Source organism: Pristis pectinata, chromosome 25 (assembly GCF_009764475.1).
Source record: "Pristis pectinata isolate sPriPec2 chromosome 25, sPriPec2.1.pri, whole genome shotgun sequence".
In the NCBI taxonomy this organism is placed as follows: Eukaryota; Metazoa; Chordata; class Chondrichthyes; order Rhinopristiformes; family Pristidae; genus Pristis; species Pristis pectinata.
The window spans coordinates 12,555,758-12,581,552 of record NC_067429.1 but is presented as its reverse complement, the minus strand read 5'-3'; the positions used below and the strand labels follow the sequence as shown (position 1 = coordinate 12,581,552).

The window sequence follows — 25,795 nt, the reverse complement described above, 5'->3', positions numbered from 1 at the left end:
AGCAGCAAGATCTTGCACAATTACCCAGTAGAATAGAAACAAAATGGAATGGATTTCACCCCATTCATAGATACCAGTTTCCCACAAACCAAAAAGGTCCAGTGATGCATCTCCAGCCATTTTCTCTGCCAATGAATGGTGCACTGCAGTTGGGGAGTTTCAACTCGTTTAGTAATTAGACTATCAACAGATTCCTGTTAAATGAATTGTATTCTTACTATCACTTATGTTTTCACACAAAACTAAATAGGCAAAGTTTGCCTGAGTAATAATCATACTGATTGACAGAGTAATGACTGCAATGATTAAATAAAGAACAGCTTTTTAGATGTGAATATGTGTAGATTTTCCACTTGTGCAACATATCTTAGTAAATTTTCATCCAAAAATTGTGATCAATTAATAAGAACATGAAAAAAGGAACAGTACATCAACTGGTCGCTCTTCTATCCAAAGTTGATATGACCTTTGTCCTCAACTCTACTTTTCCATGATTTTGTTCCTCCCTTAATGCTTACAACTATTACTAATATATATAAGTGCATAAATATGTGAATAGATAGTTCAACAAGAAAAGCCTGCATCATGGACAGCAGGGGGCACCAAAAACTAGCAAATGTTCTTGGATCCGAGTCTCAATACAGTAATGAATGGGGTGTTGAAAATTGTTCTTATGGCAACTGAGGATAATCTGTGAAACAGATTTAAAATAATCCCTGGTCAGTTCCCAGTTGGTTGTGTCCATAGCAGAAAGGCAGGCAGATCTGTCCTTGGCAGCAGCCAGAGTGATGATGGAAAAAGTGGTCTAAGGTGAAGGTTAAGTAAACTAATTGAGTACAAGTCTGAATCTGGATCCAACAAATACTATCCCAATTTGGTTGTGCTACATTATATGCACTAAGAGTGGAATAAAAGCAGAACAAAAATTCATTTACCCATCACAAACACTGATGAGTATTAAAATTAATAGAAATGAGTTTACAAATTTAGATGCATTTCTTCTGAATATACTGTGCCATAACATGTCAAACTAGAAAATTTGCTCTAGCCACAGGCACCTCATACAGAACTGAAAAATCTGAAGAGATATGGCAGTAAAAGTGACATGCCATATAGGACTTGATATCTGACAAAAGCATCCACATGACAAAATAAAGTGGTCAAGTGGGCAAGCTGGACACCAATGACTAACATTTATATTTTTTTAGAACACACATTGTTCTCACAATTTAAAACATTTAGGCCACACCCTATCAAACTACACTTGTACTTTTGCCATACATCTGAACTATGGATACTGCTGATATTTGTCATCTGACCTTTGATAAATCCACTCAAGTATGTTATCATGAACAGTTGAATCAACAGTCAATGTGGGCTACTATCATGCACATATGACCAACTATTACGCACATCATAATGAGCAATACAATTTCATTTCTACACAAACCTATTTTGGTTATACTAAAAAAGTTCACATATATTTTCAGCCTCCTTCACTTTTAATGAAAACCACTGCAGAGGTTTCAAATATATTCTTTTGTCGATGCCACATTTCTACAGATGAAGTTGAAGTCAAAGTTCTTTGGATTATTGGAAGCCTTACTGACAGCCAGCTGTCTCACTAATATCCCACGCATTGCTATAAGCAGAATATGATTAAATTTGCTCTACAGCCAAAATGTGTGTGTGAATGCACAGAGTAATTCATTCTGTGAACAAACAACTCCAAAGACAAGAACAATTCCTTCCCAATGCTCACAATCACCTTCATTATATAACCAATGGTTTATTCTACAAATTATTTTAAAAGCATTCCAAGGCATTGAAGACATCTGGGGAAAGTTATTTTCCCGAATGGATAGCCTTGCTTTAAAATAACATTTACATCAAAACTAATCTAAAATGGAATAACTTTTTAATAACGGAGAAGCACATTCACTAGATACACTGTGCCTCACAGCCAATGAAGCAGCAAATGAAGATCAGCTAAACTGGTTTTGAATGTGGTGGAAAGTCCAGGATAGACAAGGAAAGGGGGCACAGTGCTGCTGTGAAGAGTCAATTAGAACACACAGTTCCACCTTGAACAATGCCAAGAAGCTGTTAACATCAGATGCGGTCTGAGTTTAGCAATATGCAGATCGATGTTTGATAACCTATTGCACTCATAGCACTGTGTGTGCAAGTCTTAGCTTAAACTTCATGCTCAAGTCTGGCAGTTGCAAGAAACTCTTGATTTGGAGTCTAAAAAGGAATACAGAATAAAAATAGAAAATGCTGAAAATACAAATACCAGGGCTGGGTTGCATCTGTGAAGAGACTTTTCATCAGAAATGAGAGAAGGAAATGTGAATCCATTTATGATGCAAGTGATATTGTAATGGATAATAATGAGGATGTGCTTAGCTTGTTAAATAGATACTTTGCATTCAGTGGAGTATAATGATAAAAAAATGCCTGTTCTATAGCAAATCTAAGATGTCATAGGGAAAAATATAATGGATTTAATATAATTTGTAAATAAAAAAGAATAATAATGGAGAAAATAGGACTTCATTCATGAAACATTGGATCAGTCAAGGGACGAGCCAGGAATATGGGAAACTCCAATCAGATTATCAATAAGACCCTAAATAATACTTTGATTACATCTTGTTAATATGGTTAAAATGCCTGGAATTATCCAAAAAGCTCTGTACAAAAATACATACTTCAGTTACTTTCTATTAAGAGGCAATTTGATCTACCATCTTTGACCTGGTATAACCACAACTTCCAGTGCTGTCTGTCACTGTGATGCTTAAAACCAATCATTATTTTGAACATTTAGATCACTGCTTGGCAAATCACACTGAGCATCCAGGATTTCTATTCTGTGCACTTATTTTTGCAATAAGATACTCAAGAGATTAATTTTCACTGGGCTGGTTGGCACTGCTGAGATTTAAATGTCCAACACTCAGAGCATGACACCATGACACCCAATTACCCACCTCTTTTTACATTATACTGCTATTTTCACTTTCATGGCACTACATAATCCACACCAAGCTGTATTTTTTTTGCTCTATTTACACAAGAGGTTTTTAATATTTTCTTTGCAACATGTGAATGAGGAAAGATTTTTGTGGGAGATGCACCATCTATTTTAAGGTCCAAAACCAATTAGAACAGTTCAGGGTAGAGTTTGAGTATTCAAGTTGGTTATTTATCCCACCCCTCCCCTTACCAGCACTCCTAGCTCAAACAAACATGAAAATTGGTGGAATTGCAGACAGCAAGGAAGGTTGTCAAAGGATAAGCAAGGTACAGATCAGCTGGAAATTTGGGCAGAGAGATGGCAGATGGCGGTTAATGCAGAGAAGAGCGAGGTAATCCACTTTGGAAGGTCAAATGCAAGAGCAAAATATACAGTAAATGGCAGGCCCCTTAGAAACATTGATGTACAGAGGGATCTTAGGGTGCAATTCCATAGCTGTGGTTAGGGTGGTTAGAGGTGGTGTATGGCATGCTTGCCTTCATTGGTCGGGGAAATGAGTATAAATGTTGGCAAGTCATGTGGTCAGGCCACATGTGGAGTATTGTGTGTGGTTCTGGTCACTACACTATAGGAAGGATGTGGAGAGAGGGTGCAGAAGAGGCTCACCAGGATGTTACCTGGATTGGAGTGTATTAGCTATATGGAGTGGTTGAACAAACTTGGATTGTTTTCTCTGGAGCAGTGGAGGTTGAGGAGCAATCTGATAGTATATAACATTATGAGGAGCATGGATAGAGTAGATAGCCAGAGTCTTCTTCCAAGGGTGGAAATGTCAAATACTTGAGGGCATAGGTTTAAGGTTAGGAGTGGGGAAGTTCAGAGGAGACTTGAGATGAAGGTTTTTGTTTTACACACAGAGTGGTAGGTGCCTGGAACATGCATCCAGGGGAGGTGGTAGAAACAGATATGATAGCGACATGTAAGAGGCCTTTAGAAGATACATGACAGCAAGGGAACAGGGGGATACAGACCACGTGCAGGCGCTGCCTCAAGGCGGCAACATCATCAAAGATCCCCACCACCCAGGCCATGCCATCTTTTTGCGGCTACCATTGGGCAGGAGGTACAGAAGCCTTAAGTCCCACACCACCAGGTTCAAGAACTATTACTTCCCTTCAACCATTTGGTTCTTGAACCAACCGCCAAAACTCTAATCACTGCAGTTTAGCAACACTATGACCACTTTGCACTAAAATGGATTTTTTTTTGTGTTCTAATTGCATTTTCTTAAAAATTGTTTAATTTACGTATTCCTTGTGATTGCTGCTTATATGATGCTATGTACCTGTGATGCTGCTGCAGGTAATATTTTCACACATGTATTTGTGCATATGACAATAAACTCGATTTTGACATGTTGGGCCAAAGGGGCTGTTCCTGTGCTGTTCCATGTTTAAATCTGTAAAGTTTCCTCATGTTAAGATGATCCCTGCTGGACAGACTGCTCTCTACAAGTGCTACTCAAAAACTGCACAGCAGCAGCAAACTCAAAACATCCACAATCACTGTTGGAAAATAATTGTATGAAGCAGTCTTGGTTTCCCTCTTGGAATAGCGGCTCCTGTCATGTCTTTTCTTCCTATCCATCTACTCCTTGAAACAGATCCTCAACTTATAATGAAAATCCAGGATAGCTCATCAATAACTCAATAATTCAAAGTAACACGCTCATCACTGGGGTACTGCTACCATACAGTTCCATGGAAAAACTATTTAGAGAAACAAAACAGTAGAGAAAAGAAACATCTTCATCACAACCCATAAAATATTCAACAAATTTCCTCTTCCACTTTTTCATCCAACACTGATCATACCCCCATATTTTCTTCTCCCTCGTAACTGCATTGCTTCCCCTCAAATGCATCCTTATTATCTGACTCAATTAATGACATGTTTTACTTAAGGGTCAACAAATTTTTTCTCAATATGCTGTCTGATTTGGTGGTTTCTATCTTGTATTGATCTCCAGTTTTGCATTTCCTCATGTGAAAGCACTTTTAAAACCTTCCATTGTTTTAGACTTCAATAAAGTTGCTGCTTGGCCTCCTCTTCAGGGGAATAAATCCAGCCTCAACATCCCTTCCTGAGGCCATTAACATTTAACGCCCATTCATTTTTAAATGCTCGAGCAGTACCCATATACAATATAGAACCTCACTGACTCAAGGTTTTGGAGTAGAAGAATCTGTAAATACTATTGTTTTCCATAATTCAAGCAGGTGTATCCATACATCCACTATAAGCTTTACTTACACACTGAAGCGTTTACTAGGTTAGGGGCATTATAAAACATGCAAATTGTTGCTCCGATCTCAAGAGCCCAGCTAAATAAACTTCCAGAAAAATAACTTAGTCTTCAAACTAAAAATATGATTGTGCCTAATTCTACTAACAATCCTGTACAAGGGAGACTAGTCAAAAAGTAATTTTAACATACACCTGGACCCTCAGCTTATTACAGGGATGGTTGGTGTCAGTATTGTAACTCCATTCATTTGAATGGGATTGCTGAACTTGATTAAAAAGGCTTATGCAGGCAAGTTTTGTTCATTTTTCCTCTATTTAACTTTATTTGTAATTAAACTTCTAAGAGTTTAATGTTTCTAATTTATTTTTAATCATTTTAAAGAAATTAATTTGATTTGCTCTGGTTTTTACATATCTGATTATTACAGCCATCCAAAAAAGTGCAAAGGCTTTTGACAGAAGCCAGATTAAGAGGTCTGTCAAGAAGTTCCAGGGCAGAGCCACAGGGTTTACTCAAGGTGACATAACTGCTTACAGCCACCCACCTTGTGGCAATGGACATAGAAGCCAGGTCCTGTGGTCAACTGGTACCAAAGAGCTACAAAAGTGACCTAGATCTGCGCAAGATTACAGGGCAATCATGGATAGCAGGCTGGAACTCAATACAGTCCAATGGTTATATCCACGACCTCATTGATGAGCATGGCTCAACATTAGACCATTCTTATATTTATTCATTCAGCTAATAGAAGTTTAAGCAGATTTTTAAAAACAGTTTACTGAATATGCTAACTCCAGTCAGAAGGAGTGAACTCAGAAGTTTAGCTCTTACCAGTGCAAACGAAGGGCATGCAGAAATGCAGAAAGACCCTCCATGATGAGAAGAATTGCAATTGTCAACACAGCAAAACCAGCAAATATGAAGAACAGGAGAAAAGATCCACCAAAGTTGTTTATCGACAGTCCGATATGCATAACCATCGTCCACAACACTTCAGAGAGCTCTGAAACAGAGAAAGACATGGTTTACTTCATCCATTTTGAAATTATTTTTACGATAAGTCTATGAACATCAGCAAACTTTTATACCAGTATCTGGTGAAAATCAGATGCATTCTCATTACATTTTAAATCAAAAATCAACTGTCAGAAAAAGAAAAGTCTACGTTGAAACCTTGGTGGAATAGAGGGAATGCATCACTACCAAAGACATCATCCCACAGAACAGAAAGCTTTAGTTTTAACATCTGTTCCAGTTACTCAGGAAAATGTTGATTATCTCATGCCATCAAAACGATCAGGAAAACAGTGTGTTTTATTAAAACCTCTTAACTAATACAACTAAAATCACTCAACTGGTCAGTTGTCCAAATTGTATGTGGAAAGTGTTCACTATTGGATTGGTTTATTATTGTCACCTGTACCAAGATACAGTGGAAAACTCGTCTTGCACACCGTTCATACAGATCAATTCATTGCAAAGTACATGGACGTAATACAAGGTAAAACAATACAGAATGCAGAATAAAGTGTCACAGCTACAGAGAAACTGCAGTGCAGATAGACAATAAGGTGCAAGGTCATAACAAGGTAGACTGTGAGGTCAAGAGTTCATCTCATCATACTAGGTAACCATTCAGTAGTCTTATAACAGCGGGACAGAAGCTGTCCCTGAGCCTGGTGGTACATGCTTTCAGGGTTTTGTATCTTCTGCCCGATGGGAGAGGGAGGATAGAGAATGTCTAGGGTGAGTGCAATCTTTGATTACGCTAGCTGCTTTAATAAGGCAGCGAGAAGTGTAGACAGAGTCCTTGGAGGAGATGCTGGTTTCTGTGACGTGCTGAGCTGTGTCTACAACTCCCTGCAGTTTCTTGCAGTCCTAGACAGAGCAGTTGCCATACCAAGCCATGATGCATCCAGATAGGATGCTTTCTATGTGCATTGATAAAAATTGGTGAGCGTCAAAGGGGACATGCCAAATTTCTTTAGCCTCTTGAAGTAGGAGGCGCTGGTGAGCTTTCTTGGCCATAGCGTGCACGTGGTTGGACCAGGAGAGGCTATTGTGATGTTCACTCCTCAGAACTTGAAGTTCTCAACCCTCTCGACCTCAGCACTGTTGATGTAGACAGGAGCATGTGAATCACCCCCTTTCCTGCAGTCAATGACCAGCTCTTTCATAATCTTCGCTTTCCCACTCCTACCCTTGAGCCTTAGTCCTCCTTGTTCCTTAATCTTTTTGAGTATCCCCACCTCCCTCCTGCCTGTGCTCCTCCCACAAATCCCATTTCTTCAGCCCTTTCACCCTCCTCCGAACATAGCTGCCCACATTCCTGGCCACACTCCCAGCCATGTTCCTACCCACATTCCACTACCAGAGGTGTAAGGATGTTGTACCCAATCACTTGCTGAGAGTGGAAGGCTGAGGCAGGTGAACTTGGCTGGAGTGGAACTAATCAACTTGAACAAACTATGCGGCTTCCACTCCAGAACCAAGGTCACCCCAACCTCAGCAGTACTCAGATGACATTTATGTTTGCACAAATTTGGAGGCTCAGATCCAAGTCATTATCAACTCCATCAATGAAATATGTAGATGGGCTTTACCCTCAATATCCACGAAACAAAAGGTCCACTACTAACCTGCTCCCAATCTACAACACCAATTTCTTACTAAAGCTCATGTCAAGACCCTGAAAAACATGGACCACTTCTCATCTCTCAGAAGCCAGCTCTTAGAGAAGGAAGATATTGATGATGAATTTTACTTTGCCTTTGGCATGAGATAAAGGGTGCTGGAAGATTAAGACTTCAAATCCAGCACAAAATTCATGGTCTAGCAGGCAGCAGCGATCCCTGACCACTTACAGCTGGCACCTCAAGGCACTGAAGTGTTACAGCTAACGCAGCCTCGGAAAAATCCTTCAAATCCACTGGATGTGCAAACCAACATCAGCATCCTCTCCCAGGCCAATGTCCCAGCCTTTAGACCCTAACTACACTCTGGACAGGCCACATCGTTCACATGCCTTATGCCAGACTCTGGTACTTACATGATTCTAGGCTATGTCACGGGAAGGTATCATGATGTGGACAGAAGATTCAAGGACTTGTTGAAACACCTCCACACACCCCTGGGAATTCATGGACCATGGATGATTAAAGTAGAGACAAGTATTTGGAAATGTGAACCTTGAGTTTGTGCAGCAGAAACATGTGGAAGCCCAGCATAAATGACAGAAGCAGCACATGACTTGACAAACTGGCCACCTGATCATCAGACCCTTGTGCCCCATCTGTAGATCCACATTAGAAAATAGAACAGTACACTACAGGAACAAGCCCTTTGGCTCACGATATTATGCCGAACTAATTAAACTAGTAATTAAACACTTAAGCTAATCCCTTCTGCCTACACAATGTACATATCCCTCCATTCTTTGTATATTCATGTGCCTGTCTAAGAGCCTCTTAAATGCACCCACCACCCTGTATAAAAAACTTGCCCCGCACATCTCCTTTGAACATCCCCTCTCACCTTAAATGCATGACCTCTAGTATTAGACATTTCAATCAGGGGAAAAAGATACTGGCTGTCTATTCTATCTAGGCCTCTCATAATCTTATAAACTTTGATCAGGTCTCCCCTCAGCTTCCGCCGTTCCAGAGAAAACAACCCAAGTTTGTCCAACTTCTCCTTATAGCACATGCCCTCTAACCCAGATAGCATCCTGGTAAACCTCTCCTGCACCCTCTCCAAATCCTCCACATCCTTCCGATAATGGAGTGACCAGAATTGAATGCAATACTTCAGATGCAGCCTAAGAGTTTTATAAAGCTGCAACATAACTTCCTGACTCTTGAATTCAATGCCTCAACTAATAAAGACAAGCATGCCATATGCCTTATCACCCTATGAACCCGTGCAGCCACTTTCAGGGAGCTATGGACTAGGACCCCAAGATCCCTCGGTACATCTACACTGTTAAGGGTCTTGCCATTAACAATGTACTGTCCCTTTACATTTCATCTGCCAAAGCACAACACCTCATACTTGGCTGCATTAAATTCCATCTGCCATTTCTCCACCCATATCTGTGACTGCTGTATCCTTTGGCAATATTCTACACTATCCACAATGCCACCAATCTTCGTATCGTCTGCGAATTTACTAATCCCCCCCATCTACGTTTTCATCCAAGCCATTTATATATATCACAAAGAGCAGAGGTCCTGGTACGGATTCCTGCAGAACACCACTAGTCACAAACCTCCAGCCAGAATAAGTCCCATCAACCACTACCCTCTATCTTCTATGGGCCTCAGAGCCCAGAGTGGAACCATGTCATCCTCGATCCCAAGGGGCCGTGAAGTAGTAAGACAGAATAATTTCAAAACACATACATTATGTGCTTTTCAACTTTTCCAACAGATGGGATAAAGCATTACATAAATGTTAACAACAAGGTATCAAAACAAATCCCAGGATTCATACAGCAACATTTATTCTCCCCTTCAAGGTATTGTTTGACATTTATCTGTCTACAATCCAGATGCCAATGACTACCCCTGAGGCACTAACTTCTGTAATATAGTCTTTAGGTGTGTCAACATTTCAATCATACCACATACGAAGCAGATGCACTATACAGCAGTATTCAGTTAATGTGAATACAAAATTCAACCTCTCTGACCAATCTGGCACCATTTCCTAAACTAGAAATATGTGGAATGAAGCTCTATGGAGAAGAAACTTCATTCTGTTTCAGAAATCATTCCAGTCGTCACCAATTTTCACTTCAAGAGCTTGCACTGGAACAGAAACAGTTCTAGCTGAACACTGATGCCAAACTCACCTCAAATATGAATATTTCTTAAAAAGTGGTATCTCTCACCTTGATGCAGTGGTTCTTTTTGAGGCAAAATTTATTCACACTAATTAATGCAAAACTATTGAAATTTAGCTTAAAATAATTTAAGTGAGAAAAATAAAAACATGTCCACATATGATTATGTTAAGAAAGCTAAAAATTAAATTTAAAAAAAATACATTGAAACAAAAACTGAAAATCCTACTCCATCAGGTTGCCACAGCGATCATTAATGTTTGCCTCTTTGCTTCGCAAATCAGATTGGCAGATTTTCAGTCCACTGAATGGGCAACAGTTGGGTTCATAAAAATAATTACCATTTGCAATGCTGCCTAATTTGATTCTGTTATGCATATCTTTTAAAGAGCTGGTACAATCTTTTGCTATGGTTAGCGAGTTGAAATATTGTCAGAATTGGGACATGTGTAGTAAGCTTTGGCTTAAATGAGGTACTTTTGCAAAGATTCATGTTTGGACAGTATCTGTCTCTGTGGCCTAAATGGCACTTGGCATAGTCCAGTGAGCAGATTGCCAAATGTTGTCTTTTTTTGCATATTCAATTTATTGAATGCCTTAAGAGTAAGATCTGCTTCTTATTTAAAGTGCCATTCTATTGGCCTGACTTCATAGGCTTTAAGAAAGTATCTTGTTCAACTTGTCTATACAAGCTAGTGATTGGATTAAACAAAATTAAAATTGAAATCTTAAGCCAGATACTATTGTTAGGAATTGAATAATGTCCTGACCTGAATTCCTAGGTACTACATGCACTTTAAATTCCTGGGCGTTAACATATCAGATGACCTGTCCTGGGTCCAGCACATAGGTGCAATCACAAGGAAGACGCATCAGTGTCTTTACTTTCTTAGAAGGTTAAGGAACACTGAAAATGGTAATTATTTTTATGAACCCAACGGTTGTCCATTCACTGGACTGAAAATCGCCAATCCAATTTGCAAAGCAAAGAGGCAAACCTGAATGATCATTGACAAATAATCTTCACTTCACTAACAAAATTGAAGTAATAGTAATTATATTACAATGCTATTGCATAATACAAGAACAAGGTAAATTGGTAGGGGGGATAAATCCAAAAAAAATTGTTTTATAATTGATACAGCAGTATCTATAATATCTTTAATATTACTCTTAACTTTTTGTGAGCTGTAACCTCCAGCAGCTTGTAAATAGGTCAGCCTTTGCCTATGCTAAACTGTTATCTTAGAGACAGAATGGCATAGCTAAGAGTACTCCCAAGACATTTTTTGTTATTCATTCCAGGGATGGGGACATCACAGGTTGAGTCAGATTTAATAGCCCATCTCTAATTGCCCTTGAGAAGGTGGTGGTACCTTCTTGAACAGGTACAGTCCTTGGTATACCCACAATGCTATTAGGCAGGGAGTTCCAGGATTTTTTCCCAGCGACAGTGAAGGAACTGCAATATATTTGTATGTCAGGATGGTGTGTGGCTTGGAAGGCATGTTCCAAGTGCTAATGTTCCCAAGCTTTTACTGTCCTTGTAACTAAGGGCACAATCTAGCTTAATATGCCCTAGAGGGCACAATCTAGTTTAAGATTCCAGTGTAGCACAAAGGAATGTGCCATCAGAAGCAGATATTAAAAATCTAATGGCACATTTAAGGTGTGGGAAATTGTTTTACTTGGAATCCTCCTCATTGTTTGTATCCTGGAATAGGACTTAACACAAAAAACAAGATATCATATTCATGTTTGGAAATTTACCTCATCTACAAACCTATTAGTGATACAGAAACTACTCCTAAAAAGTATGAATGCATGCTGTACTTACGTGCGTGAGCCAGACTAAGTGCCCACAATCGCAAGTAGGAAGCAGTATTAGAAACACATCCCAAGCAGTACTCAATTGTATGGATGGCCTGATGTACTGCAACATCGCCAAAGTTAAACTGTAAACAACAGATTAAACACATGAAATATAATGTAATTGCAACTCATACAATATGTACTGTATGTTACCTCATCAAAGCATTACTTGAAAAATATTTTTCAGATATACAAAATCTAAAATATCCAAAGTAGAACTTTGAACTTAAGATAAAGAGGAAATCAACAATGAAAATGAAATGGTCTCCAAGCTGAATGCAAAATATCAAAGTGCTAAGGGAAAACTAAATTCTTTCCATTTTTCCCCCAATGTGTTTCATTCACTACATCAGGGTTAAATTAAAAAAAAGAAAGAATACACAAACCAGGACCTCATTCCATAATTAACTAACATTTTAGTTTTCAAGATAAAAGGTAAACTGATAGAATAAAGAGAAACTAATTCCAAAAGTGGGGAATCTAATAGTAGGGGGCAGAGTCTGAAAATTAAAGTTAGGCCAATGAAAACAAAGTTAGGAAACAATTCTGCAAAGAATGGGAGTATTTTGGCAACTCCTTCAACAAATGGCACTAACACTAGGTCAGTTGTTAAATCTGAAATCCAAGACAGACAGATTTTTGTTAAACAAAAGTATAACTTATTTTTAAATTCTTTAACAAGATGACGATATTACTGATTTACTGTTCACCTCAAAATGCTTGAGAAGGTGGTGACATATCACCTTCTTGAACCACCAGTGAATGGTAGGGCCCTGAAGAATGTTGTGGAACAGAGGGACCTTGGAATTCAAGTATATGGTTCCCTGAAAGTGGAGTCACAGCTGGACAGGGTGGTGAAGAAAGCTTTCAGTATAGAAGTTGGGAGGTAACGTCACAGTTGAGCAAGGTGCTGGTGAAGCCACACTTGGAGTATTGTGTTCAGCTTTGGTCACCCTGCTATATAGGAAAGATGTTATTAAACTAGAAAGAATGCAGAAAAGATTTACAAGGATGTTGCCAGGACTTGAGGGACTCAGTTAAAGGGAGAGGTTAGACAGGCTAAGATTTTTTCCAATGGAGCGTAGGAGACTGAGAGGTGATCTGAAATAGGTATATAAGATCATGAGGGGCATAGATAAGGTGAATGCACACAGTTTTTTGTCCCCCAGGGTTGGGGAATCAAGAACCTAGAGGGCAAAGGTTTAAGGTGAGAGGGGAAAGATTTAATAGGAACTTGAGGAGCAACCCTTTTGTTTTTTTTTTACACAGAGGGTGGTATGTATATGGAATGAGCTGTCAGAGGACATGGTTAAGGCAGGTACAATAACAACTTTTAAAAGACAGTTGGACAGGTACAATGGGTAGGAAAGGTTCAGAAGGATATGGGCCAAACACTGGCAAATGGGACTAGCTTGAATGGGCATCTTGGTTGGTGTGGACCAGTTGATCCGAAAGTCCTGTTTCTGTGCTATATAACTCTATGACACCATTGTCCTACTGGTGAATATGGGAAACGACTGAAATATATGCTGTTAAGTCACAGGTTGCTCATGATCTAATTAAATGATGGAACCGATGCAATTCCCTGGCCAATTGCTCTTCCCACCTGTACACCACTATTGCCCCTGAGCAACAATTTTTACAGCAATTGCCTTTCTTACTTCTGCAATGAATTTACAAGTTTTGCAGATTTGTATGGTGTGGATTCATACTTACATGAAAGTGTACCAAGGCTACAGAAAGAAAATTTGCCCAAAACCCTTGTACCACCAGTGATTTGGAGTTGGATTCAAACATGTTTCTATTGAGCAAGGAAAGGTAACAGCCAGCTCCAGTATCCAGCCTCTTTCTGTCTTATTTTAGGTAAATAAAAAATTGAGAGTATAAACTTAAGTTGAACAGAGCTGAGAATGTTTATGACCATTCTCAACTTAAAGCTGAAAACTTCTAACCTCAGCCTATGGTTATTGCTGAAATGGAGCAATATTGGATAGAAGTATCTAATCCACAAAGCATGGAACTGTGTTCAGTGTCACACACAACATTCACTTCAAAGTTCACACAATTAAAAAGTTAAAGCTTAAGCTATGGAAATTGATAATGAAGTAAACATGCAATGAGCAAAGCCTTACCAACTGTTCCTCCGTGGGCTTGCAAAAAAATGTATACGTTCAGTTAAATGCAATGAGAATATGAATGTTTAGTTAGTGAATGTTAAGTTTTCAAAATGCATGTACTATATTCAAGAACCTCACGACCTTTCTTATCGGGCAAACAGCAAAGGAACACATTTAATTTGATCAAGTAGTACTTCAAGATTTATTCACAATCATTTGTGTAGTTCCTAGATTGTTACCAGAACTTTGAGAGTAACATTATGAAGTTTTCCCAATGAAAATAAAACAAAAATCTCACAAAAATCAAGAATCATTAAATCCTCCAATATAGGCACAAAAACTTCCAACAGCAATGGAAGAAGCTGGTTCAAAACTGCATCAAGTGACCATTACGTCGTCATGAAAAAAACAAAAGGAAGGGTTTATGGCATTCAAAATGGAATGCAAATCTCAATTCTCTTCGACTATCTTTAACCAATTTCAAGGAAATTTACAGAAAGCTGAAGATAATCAGCCAAAAAGAAATCATAAATGATAATAAGGCACACAAAATATTGCTTACAATATATTGGATTCTGATTTTCAACAGTTAGGATTCCTCTAACATTACAAAACCAAACAAATGACATCTTAGTCTTGGAGACTGTTGAAGTTTGCCAGGGACTTCCAATCTTTTACAAGAGAAAACTCAACCTGCTCCCTAAAGAGATGTCCATGGGTTTAGGTGGACCACTGGAGATAAAACACAGCCAGTAATGTCAAGAAAATAAACTCAGTTGGCAATTGACTGCATTGATACTCAATTCTATACTTCTCCTACTCCTTAGCTAGTACCGGTGATTCTCTTTTCAAAATTTTTTGAAACTATTAACCATAAGCTACAGGAACAACATTCTGGACAAAGAATAGTACAGCTACTATTCAGCATTATGACTCAATGAACAAAGCAAATTCATTACTTACTTCCTCACCATCTTCTGAATGGGAATCAAGTTGGTCATGTTGGATTATCTCAGCATCCTCCTCAGTTGGTCCATTCCCAACTCTGATTCCACCAAAGTTGTGTGTTCCCTGAATAGCGATAAAGCCACATGATGTGAAAGGCCGAAGAATAGCTCAAATACAAATGAGACTTAATGATTAAATGATCTTTCCACGGTTGTACTTAGACATTGAGATCCAAATTATTAACTTTTCAGCAGTGGGCTCAGTTTTCATCCAAAAGCCTCCATCTCCCCCATCCCTCCCCCTCAAGTCCTATGGAATTCCTAATAGGTTAACTCTCTCAGTTGATGCTGCCTGACCCGAGTATTTCCAGTATTTTCTATTCTCACTTTTCAAAATGCCCTACCCATGCTCTTTCATACTGAACACCTTGACTGTCTACTTTGCATTCCCTTGTTCACCATATAATCTTCAACAAATCTGTGGATGAGTAATGAGATTCAAGCCCAGACAATAAGATGGCAAGCACCATACTTTTGCAATCAATATATACTGTTCAAACGGAAATAATTTTTACCAAGTAAAAATGCAGTGATTCCAATTGCAGTTGCTCACAACAGAAAAATATTCTATATCTAAGCATCGACATCCTTTAATTAACATGCAAGTATTCACCCTAAGTTGTAGAATGCAAAATAAAGTATAATAATAAGAAAAAAGTATGATAATAACAAAACTCAATAGAGGAACATGAATCCTCACCTCAAAACGGAATTTGGTTTTGCATTCAAGATGATTTATTTCAATACTTAAAAATGGAACATTACTAATCCACTACCTATATCAAGAACATACTGCTTAATGTGGGAAAGTAATACTTCCTCTATTGGAGACAATGTGTGTACACCCCAATAATTTATCTTTTCTTTACCAGCCTTACCCAATATGTTTGAGATAGACCGTTAATTTGTTTCACCACTGCAATGTTTCCACATTAACTATGAATTAGTGTGTGTTTAATTCAGCTCTGTTTAATCACAGTAATTTAATGTTGGAGTATTGCAGCTAAAAGAATGAAGTGGAGAAAAAGAGATTTTCATTTTCTAAGGCCAAACAGCCCTTATACAGGAAGTTAAATATAATAAACCACACGTTACTAACATCCCAAGGACAATGACAATTCAAACATGAAAACTTACCAAGTTCTTTTTTCTCAAATACTGATGACGCAGCACCAATGGTTTCACCACAAGCATACATGGAACACACAGCAGAGCTACAATCACCAAGAAGGACTGCAAACCTTGCTGTTAACAAAATAGAAATTCAGATAAATTATTTGTCTGTTAAACCTTACAGTTTTTGCAATTAGCAGACACTGGGTGGAGAAAGTATTAATTTTTGTTTCAACGTTTTGCACAGATACCTCAATTTGCTCCTGTAAGCGACACCAGGACGTATTTTACATTCAAGACTGGAAGCTATTGCTTTCGGTCAAACTGCTATAAGGAAACAGAGACACATTGCACAAGCATATTTCTGTAGTTCCATACCTGACCCTTATATAGATATTTCATGGTTTTATCATTATAGCTGAATAGGAACATATTGATGAAGTGGATGAGAAGACTGGGAGCATCTTTTGAAGTGCTGGCATCATAAGCAGTCCACTTGTAGAAGATGAGAATAACAAGATAGCCAAACAAAGATAGCATAAACACCATTTCAGGGATAAAGCCAAAATAGATGTTCAGTGGCTTTTTAAAATATCTAAGAACAAAGCAGAGAAAATAGATAACATGAAAAATTATAAATATTCAATAATTTTGTACTTTCACATTTTTCATAGCTAATTGCAAACACTGAATCAAGTAGCTTATAAATCATGACCTGTACCCATGCTTTGGTGTATTAACATCAATACAATGTATGGGGAAATAAATCAACAATTAACATGCAAGTGACAAAAGATGCAGGCCATCCTGAGAGTATACAGAGGTGGAATTAATGAGTTTGAAATCATGACTTTGGTCAAATTTGAACCTCAGTGAGCCAAAAAAAGCAGATTAGCATAGACAACCCAAATAATTGTTCATAGTTGAGTTGGCATGTGAATTTAAAAGTTTACTAAAACTTTGTAAAGAACTCCAATCCACCATGACCCACTACCACTAACAACCTTTGCCTCTCTCCCCCTCCCCACCCCACAGAAGCATCAGTGTTGTAAACCCCTAAAACTGTCAGTAGCTTTACAATTATGATCAGTTGATTAGATTGCCAGAACTTTTATTATACAAGGAACAAATTTCAGTTTTAAGAAATTTGATCCCATGCATTGTAAATATTATTTTCCAGCAGAGCATTTGGAAATGTCAATCCTCATTATTGAACATTTAAATTAGTGAAGCACTTCAAATTCTGCTTCAAAATTATGTCAACAGATCATAACTTCTTTTCTATTCCTTATGTACTCAAACTCACATATGATTCAGAAGGCTGAGAGACACTCCGAAGACCATATGGATGACACCCAAAATCACAGACATCTTCATTTTGAAGGAGTTCAGAAATGTAAGTTTGTTTGTAGCAATATTCCATATCTAAATGAAAAACAAAATCTGTTATTCTTTGGGACTTGACTAACTATTTTCTTTTCCTTAGAGCCCAAATTCAAAATAGGTAGAATTGGTCATCAGAAAAAAAGTGGTAAAGCCAAAACACAGGGTTCATTCCTTCTAGAAGGATGAGATCAAGAAGGATGAAGGAGCATTCTCATCTGAAGCAAGATTGAGAGATTCTGATTTATGCACAAAAAGATAATTCTATGAGAAAACAATGAATTTCCTGTTAACTCTTCGAGCCAAGTCTATTAGAAATGAACTGCCCACAAGTCATGCAAGCAAAATATTATCCTTAATTTTTTTCCCTCCTCAAGTCTTTGCATACGACCAAAACCACCCTTCTATTTCCTCACTCTTACAGTTCTGAAGATGAGTCCTTGATCTGAATCATTGATTTGGTTTGTCTCTCCGTACTTGACTTGCATTTTCTGTTTTTGATCTCAAAAAAAGATTGCTGTATTTAATGATCAGTCAACATTAACTAAAACTCTGCTGAATTCTCCAAAAATCAGAGTTCTCCAACGAGTTCTGATTCAGGGACTTTTCTCCTAAGTTGAGCAATGGCATTAAAAACAGCCATTCTTTAGTGCATAGCACGCTTCCCAGTTTGCAAATCATTGGTTTCTAACACTGTATAGCAATTAACTGCATTTACTCAATTAAACTTCCTTGACTTTAATCAGATCCAACCAGTACGTCACACAGAAGTTTCAAATAAAAACAGGTTTTATACTGGAACATTTCCTTCCAGAATCTTCATGCTGTGTCTGGACAAACTAGTTTTGGGATCAAGATGACAATTAAAAAAACAAAGGATAAAAAAAAAGGAAAATTTTTCAGTAGCATGTAATGTCATTCCATCCTATTTGTTCCTGAGAAAAGCACTGGAAGTTGAAGGTTAGGTAGAAGTCAAAGGTAAATTTGAAAGATGTAACTGATTTTTATTCATTTGTGGGACGTGGGCATGAAAAACAAGGCTAATGCTTAAATGCCCTTGAGTAATGCAGTCCCAGCAACAATGAAGGTACTGCAATATACATCCAAATCAGGATCAAGTGGGATTTGAAGAGGAATCTTAAATCAGGATGCCCCACAACACATACTCCTTTTGTCTTTCTTAGTAAAGAAGACTGCAGGTTTGGGATATCCTATTAGAGTAGTCTAGACAAATAACTGCAGTGCATTTTGTAAATGATGCACACTTCCACCAGCGTTGGAGGTAGTAAACATTTAGAGTATTGAATGGGGTGCTATTTAAGTGAGATGCTTTGACATGGATAGTGTCAAGCTTCTTAAATATTACCGGAACTGCATTCATCCAGGCAATTGATGAGCACTACATCTTCCTTAACCTTGCAGATGGCAGAAAGATTTTCAAGAGTCAAAGGGCTAGGCACCTGCCACAGGAGACCCAAAATTTTACCACTTCTTGTACCACATGTATTTAGGTAGCTAGTCTAGCTTATTTTCTGAACAACAATTCAGATACAAGAGTGCTTAAGGACACCAGTCCTAGACTTCCAAAACAGTCAAATGGCAGATTAGATTTATTTTCCACGTATGATGAAAATTTAACAGAAAATACAACTAACTTACAGGATCTATTCCAAAAGGATATGGCCCATTGAAGACATTGGGATGGGCAGGGTCTAGCTGAAGATTTTGATTGCCTTGAAGGGTTTCCTCCCTACAAAAGATTACAATTATGAAACATTATCTAAAACTGCAATTTTTGTTTGACCAGTGTTAAAGCCTAAGTGTTAAAAATTCCTAGCATTAAATTATACAGCAATTAAAAATACTTGCATTTATTTGGAGTCCTTCACAATCTCAAGATGTACTTAAGAACATCAATGAATAATTGTGGTTATACTACTGTTTGGTCACCCAGTTGGCTAGAGCAATTAAAATACTAATTTTAGACATTTTAAAAAATAACTTGCAGAAAGCATTTTTTTCAATCATGCAAAATATGCCAGCTCTGGAATGTAAAGATATTTTAATATATTTTTCTTGTCACTTGGGCCATGTACTCTTTAAACAAGTGAACAAATGGGTGACTGGCCCTCAGGTTTAAGCCAATATGTTTCTAATTATCAAGATGTGCGAGAATAATCTACTGATGACTTAAACAAATGTTAAACAATTAAAAAAATTGATTTCAATGAAACTAGATTAAAAGATTTATTTAAGTAATGTATTTCTCTTAGATTTATGGATCCTAGTATTAATCTATTCACATAATACCCTACTTAACTGTTTAAAGTTGAAACTTTATATTTGCCAAGTAATATTTTCCCAGCATGAATTTGTTTTGTGGTGTAAGGACAAAGAATTCATAACAAAGCAACGTAAAAACAACCTTGATGGTCTCTTTGTAATACTTACGTCCAATTTCCGTATGGGTGAAACATTGATCTAACACTCCATGCAGAACCAAACATATTGAGAGTCTTTGCGAAGCAGTCATTATATATAAGACCCGTGTACACAGAGAAAATTCCCATGAGTAAAATAATGTAGCGTCCACTGAAAATGGTGCTGAAGATCTAGCAGGAATGAAGCTTAATTAAAAACTGGAACAACAGTAACTGCATAACTACAGTAATTGTTGTTACCCACAACACAATGCAAAACAGCTTGAACATCTTACTATTGATACAAAGTAGTCAATGAATTAGTATTTCTATCTTCCTTCCGTAAGGATAGATGAACAAAAAAATGCCAGTAATTATTCAATGCATATATACAACAAATAAAAACGCAATCTTGAAAGATCTTGTTTTAAATACAGAACGTGGTTGGTATCTGGAACTCGTTGCCAGAGGTGGTGGCGGAGTCAGATCCAATTGTTATGCTGAAGAGACGTTTAGACAGGCACTTAAATAGGCAAGGGCTTAAATAGATAAGGCACAGAAGGATAAGGACCTAATAGAGACAAATGGGATTGGTGTAAGATGGGCCGAAACGTCACCATGGACGTGGTGGGCTAAAGAGCCCATTTCTGTACCCTATGGCCCTATGACTCAAAACAAAAGCACAAAACATTTGTAATTACCATCACTTTCAAATCCACAAAAATACACACCAAAAAGTTACAAGTCTTGATTCAGTCATTACTAGTACAAAGAATACCTCATTTTCACTCTTCTGTGACAGTATTCGGCTTTCTCTCAAAACCATCCACACAGCAAATAAAGTCAGCAGAACACCGTGGCCAAAATCCCCAAACATAACAGCAAAGAGGAAAGGAAAGGTTATAATTGTATATGGAGCTGTGGAAGAAAAGACATCAAAAGTAGGTTTTAGTAATAAAATAATAAAAATAGCTTTAAGAAAATCACATGATTTAATATAAAACATCTCATCAGTTCAATGCAACTTCTTACCAGGATTAATTTCCCTGTAAGTGCCGATTCCATATGCATCCACAATGTTTTGAAAGCCATAAGTAAACTTGTTGGTCTTGTTATAAGTTGGTGGTGTCTGGCTGGCTTGCATCCTGTTCAAGATGGATGGGACTGTAGATCCACTGCGTTCCTGCATGAAAAAAGATTCTTCAAAGCTATAACGTTAAGCAATTCTCTTTAAATCAGTGGGCTAAAGACATGATTGCATCGCTCCTTCACTGTCTCTAATAAGTGCCATTGTAAACAGAAGTTTGAGCATAAGGTTAAAATAGAAAGCTAAAGAAGTTACTTCTTATTGAATATCGAATACATTCGAGCACAGAATGAAGTTTCTGAACTCCAATTGTGCCAACGATTTATTTTCCAAAAGAATGGAGGGGAAAGAAGGGAACAGAAGCTGCTGTGGAAAATGAAAATAACCCCATTCTAGTTTTTAGTATGCACAAACATCCATTTTCAAAAGCATGTTTTTGCTTTGTTCCCACTTGTTTGTTGCAATACCAGTTTCTGTGGCAAATTTTATTAAGCTACAGCACTGCACAATAACTGACAAGCCAAAGCATCTGAAGATATTGTTCTCCTTTGAATAAGCATGGAGCCATAACTTACATTAGTGAAATAACTATTTCAAAATAGTTTATCACAAAGGATTTATTACATATTCAAGAGTGTTTTTTTTACCCATCATTGTTTAGAACAAATTTGTTAACACATTCACCATGAAGAGCTCAAATTAATTGAAACAAAGACTAAATACTAGAAACGTTAAAAAAGAAAATCAGATTGATGTTGGGCTCTGTCTTTCACAGAACATGGAAGGAAATTCAGTAAATTTTGCAGTTTTACTGGTGTGAAACAGAGAATCCTAAAACTTACTGAAATAAAACAAAAGGAAAACGCTGAAAATATTCATCAGTCAGGCAACATGCTGTCTGACCTGAAGAACATTTCCAGCATTCTCTAATTTTATTTCAGGTTTCCAACAACTGCAATATTTTGTTCCTAAAGTGTGAGAATTTTGGAGAATCCCTAACTCTATTGATTGTGACCATTCAAATTTACGTAAAGGAAAAAGCAAGTTACATTATTTAAATTATTTAGTCTTACTTTGATGCTTTTAATACTGTGTGGGTATGTTTTAATTATCATTTTTATATATTGTTAAAAATTTATTTCAATTTTAATATCCAAGTGTTCAAGACCGTCAAAGCTTTGCCCCAAGTTTTCAAAGGACAGGCCTCCATACTGCATCATCTGAGGCACAGTTGCCAACTAGAGCACACCATAGTGCAGAGCCAGCAGGATAGATCTTTCGCATCCAGCCAAAGTAAGTGTGGGCATGGACAGACCACAGACTGTAATTCTAGGCAGAAGGAATGGGTAAGCACAATCTGGCCCAATGTTAATTATAATTATTAAATACAATGTGAGTGTTTTCCAGTGAGAAACATGTAAAACATCAAAAGTAGGCTCACTCCTTTCAGAAACAATTTGAGCAGAATCACTGCAAATAGTCGTGTCTAGGAAGCAGACAACTCATAGATCTAATGCGCAATGTACATTTCTGAACTTGAATTAGCATTAACAGTGACTTACCGTACCCCTTCGAAGGGCAAATTGAATTGAATCCAAATCAGAAACTGGACACCAAACTTCTGCAATTAAGCATTTTTGTGTGACATCAATGTTGCAGAGATTCAGAGTATGATAAATCGCCTTCATTTTCCGTACTTTAATAAACCATACACGAATACTCTTCGCAGCTGCCTGTAGTACCCTCTGGCGATGATCCTCTGTCTGATTTAAAACCTGGAGAGGAAAAAATATGAACCATTTTTGAATTTACAGAACCAATAATCTACTCCAGAATAATAGATCTGTGTTTGCCAACTACATTGCATTTAAGAATTCATCTAAGCCAATGGTAGGAAATGACAAAGCCAAGGGAGCAAAAGAATCCAAAAACACTTGAAAAAGATGAAAATGGAAGAGTTGTAATTCAATTCTCAAAACAAAAGAAAAACCTGTCTAAGCTAGTCCTTGAAAATAATAGTCTTGTGTCATTAGCTGGGGAAAATAGTACAGGCCACGCTCAGGTAACGAATGGATTCTGTTTTTACAGATGTCCATAAGTAGATTTTGTCCGCAAGTCGGAAAATACACAAAAATCACTCAATATAGTAACGACACCTTTACAGTATTATAATGAATGGAATCAAAAGCACACAAGACTGATAAGAACAATTACTAAAAGAGGAGGGAAAAAGGAAAGTAGTTCTGTCATTTGTTGGAACGAACTTATGTACGTCGGACTTTTGAATTTAATGATATTATGGGAGCTCATTCATATGAAGGGGTGTCCATAAGTCGGGTGTTTCTAACTCAGGGATGGCCTGTAGTTTTAATGCTCTTTTAATACTGAATATAAAATGACTGAGTTTACATTTAATAATATAAATCTGCTTGCAGTCTTCAAACCTGTAAAGTTGACTCAAATTTGTAATGGAATTAAGAATGGAATTTCAAATGTATACATACCTAAAGAAACACACCAGATAACAAAAGAAATCTTAGAATTTTAGATTTTAAGCCAAATTTTACATCAATAATTTGAAAGATGGCATAATGATAGTAAAAAATTAATCTACAATTTTTAAGCAACTTTTTCTCATTGAGAAATAGTCCAATATCGATTAGCAATTGAGGGAAATACCTCCAAAATCTATCAGTTACACTATCTTATACAAGACATTAGTTTAGTTGCTGATGAAGTGAACGTGCTCAACAAATGCCGTGCCAATGAACTAAATTGCAAAAGCTAAAAGGAGCAATATTTAAATTCCATTTTGTAGAACAATACAGAAGATAGCTAAGGCTATAATACAAAAGTTATGCTGATACATGTTTAGAAAGCCAAAGACATTCAGCAGTTAACGGCAAACAGGAGAATTTTTCCACTAACATCTTAAAGTGCCTCTAAATCATGAAGGAAAGTGTACAAAAGCTGAGACGACAAGTTTCCAAGAAATGAATACAATACCATTTGGAGATCATCAATTCGTGTGTTGACACCAGCTAACATTTCCTTTCGTTCATGAGGAGTTTCTGGACAGGGATAGAGGGAGGCTCTGAACCTACAAGATCAAGGCTCTTGTTAACATAAGTACAGATAATGGGTCAGGTTCTGCTCATCCAGGCTCACGCCTTAAGTTCACACCCAACCACACTGACCTTTAGTAACCGTGTTGGTTCAACCGACCTAGAGGTCTCACTGCCAAAGCTGTGCCATGAAGCAGAGGTCCACCAGCTGCATCTTCGACCTCGTGTGATAGAACCCATGGCCCTGCCCCATTCCACCTCAATAGTCTGAAGGTATTTTCATCTATTTCTAAATATCTCCGATGACCAACAACACTTAAAAAATTACTGCCTTAGAACTTTGAAAATGTTATAATGTTTAGAAGTATATTTATCTAAAGTTAAAATTATTAAAATTAATTATAAAAACACGAGCACATACTAATTTACCATTTCCTTCCAGTTGCCAACCCAATTCGAATGAATGGGACTGTGCCAGATACGTTGAGACATCAGATGTGAAGCGCTCTCAGTTTCTCAGCTCAGTGTGATGTGGAATTTCCCTAAAATCAGTGCCAAGACCAGGGGCAGAGCAGGAGGTCAGATGCGCCACCATCTGAACTCCAACACGTTCTGTGCACCCACACTGCACTGTGCAGGGATGCAAGTCACAAAACATGCTGACCAGCAAGGAGGACCTCAACAACGGTTTCCCTTCTGAACCACTGAAAAAGGTTTAAGTATGTTTTAGCTCAATTACAAATGATCTTACAGTGCAGCGACTAAATAAAGCACCAGTTTTAAATAAAGCCTCACTTGGAAAATTAAGGAGATTGATGGTTTGGAAAGTCATTAAGTAAAACCTATAAATCATGAATTTGGCAACTGCCTGGACAATTATTGACAAAATGTCAAGCTTTAAAATAATTAGGTTTCAGACGGTAACGTCATTATAGCATTACTGATAATAGGGTCTCATGTACAAGCAACAGGAATTAAGCATATGCAGAATATAATCAACAAAAGTACTATACTCACCCTTCACAAATTTTCTTCACCCTGTTTTTCAGTTGGTCACCTTGAAAGAAAATGATGAAAACAGACTTGTCCACCTGACCACCCTAAAACAAAATGAAGAATACATTCACCTGAAGTCCTAAGATTACAAAATATTTAAATTATTGCATATTTGATTTGCTAGAATATCATGTTGATAGCTTATGTGGGCATATCAAAATTATTAAATATTTTTTCAGTAAAATTAATAACAGACAAATTGTATCATCTGCCCTCTTTAAACATAAGTTAGTTACTAATTATAATCAGTTTTTTATTAACAAAAAACTACTGGCAATACAAGTAAAGCCATGTTTATTACCCATTATTGGCAAATGAATATAAAAATATTGCCTTAAAACATACATTATTGGACATGAAGCCCAATTAATTTCATACTATGGACTACATTCATTCCTTTAGTGTATAGTCATATATCAGAAATATGATTATTTTAAATATACAAAATAACCATGATCAACAGCAATTTTATTCATTTTCTCCAATCTCTCTAGCTTCCTTTTCCATGATTTGCTGGAGGAGGGTTACTTAATTAAAAAAA

At 37.4% G+C, this 25,795-nt stretch overlaps 1 protein-coding gene across 5 annotated transcripts in view; it reads right to left on the bottom strand.

Annotated features, from left to right (window-relative positions):
- The window catches only part of LOC127583122 (V-type proton ATPase 116 kDa subunit a 1), a 48,616-nt gene that overhangs the window by 3,152 nt on the left and 19,669 nt on the right, over positions 1-25,795 (bottom strand). For 3 of the 5 annotated variants that reach the window (XM_052038896.1, XM_052038897.1, XM_052038899.1), the window contains 14 exons: positions 25,216-25,298; positions 24,140-24,233; positions 22,696-22,908; positions 21,079-21,229; positions 20,825-20,964; positions 20,078-20,238; positions 19,286-19,376; positions 17,550-17,668; positions 16,622-16,838; positions 16,268-16,375; positions 15,087-15,194; positions 14,139-14,156; positions 11,972-12,089; positions 6,123-6,294 (listed from right to left, as the gene is read on the bottom strand). In XM_052038896.1, the coding sequence (XP_051894856.1) occupies positions 6,123-6,294; positions 11,972-12,089; positions 14,139-14,156; positions 15,087-15,194; positions 16,268-16,375; positions 16,622-16,838; positions 17,550-17,668; positions 19,286-19,376; positions 20,078-20,238; positions 20,825-20,964; positions 21,079-21,229; positions 22,696-22,908; positions 24,140-24,233; positions 25,216-25,298 (1,793 nt within the window). The remainder of the gene's footprint in view (positions 1-6,122; positions 6,295-11,971; positions 12,090-14,138; positions 14,157-15,086; positions 15,195-16,267; positions 16,376-16,621; positions 16,839-17,549; positions 17,669-19,285; positions 19,377-20,077; positions 20,239-20,824; positions 20,965-21,078; positions 21,230-22,695; positions 22,909-24,139; positions 24,234-25,215; positions 25,299-25,795) is intronic. The other 2 variants (XM_052038900.1, XM_052038898.1) reach the window with 1 other exon arrangement.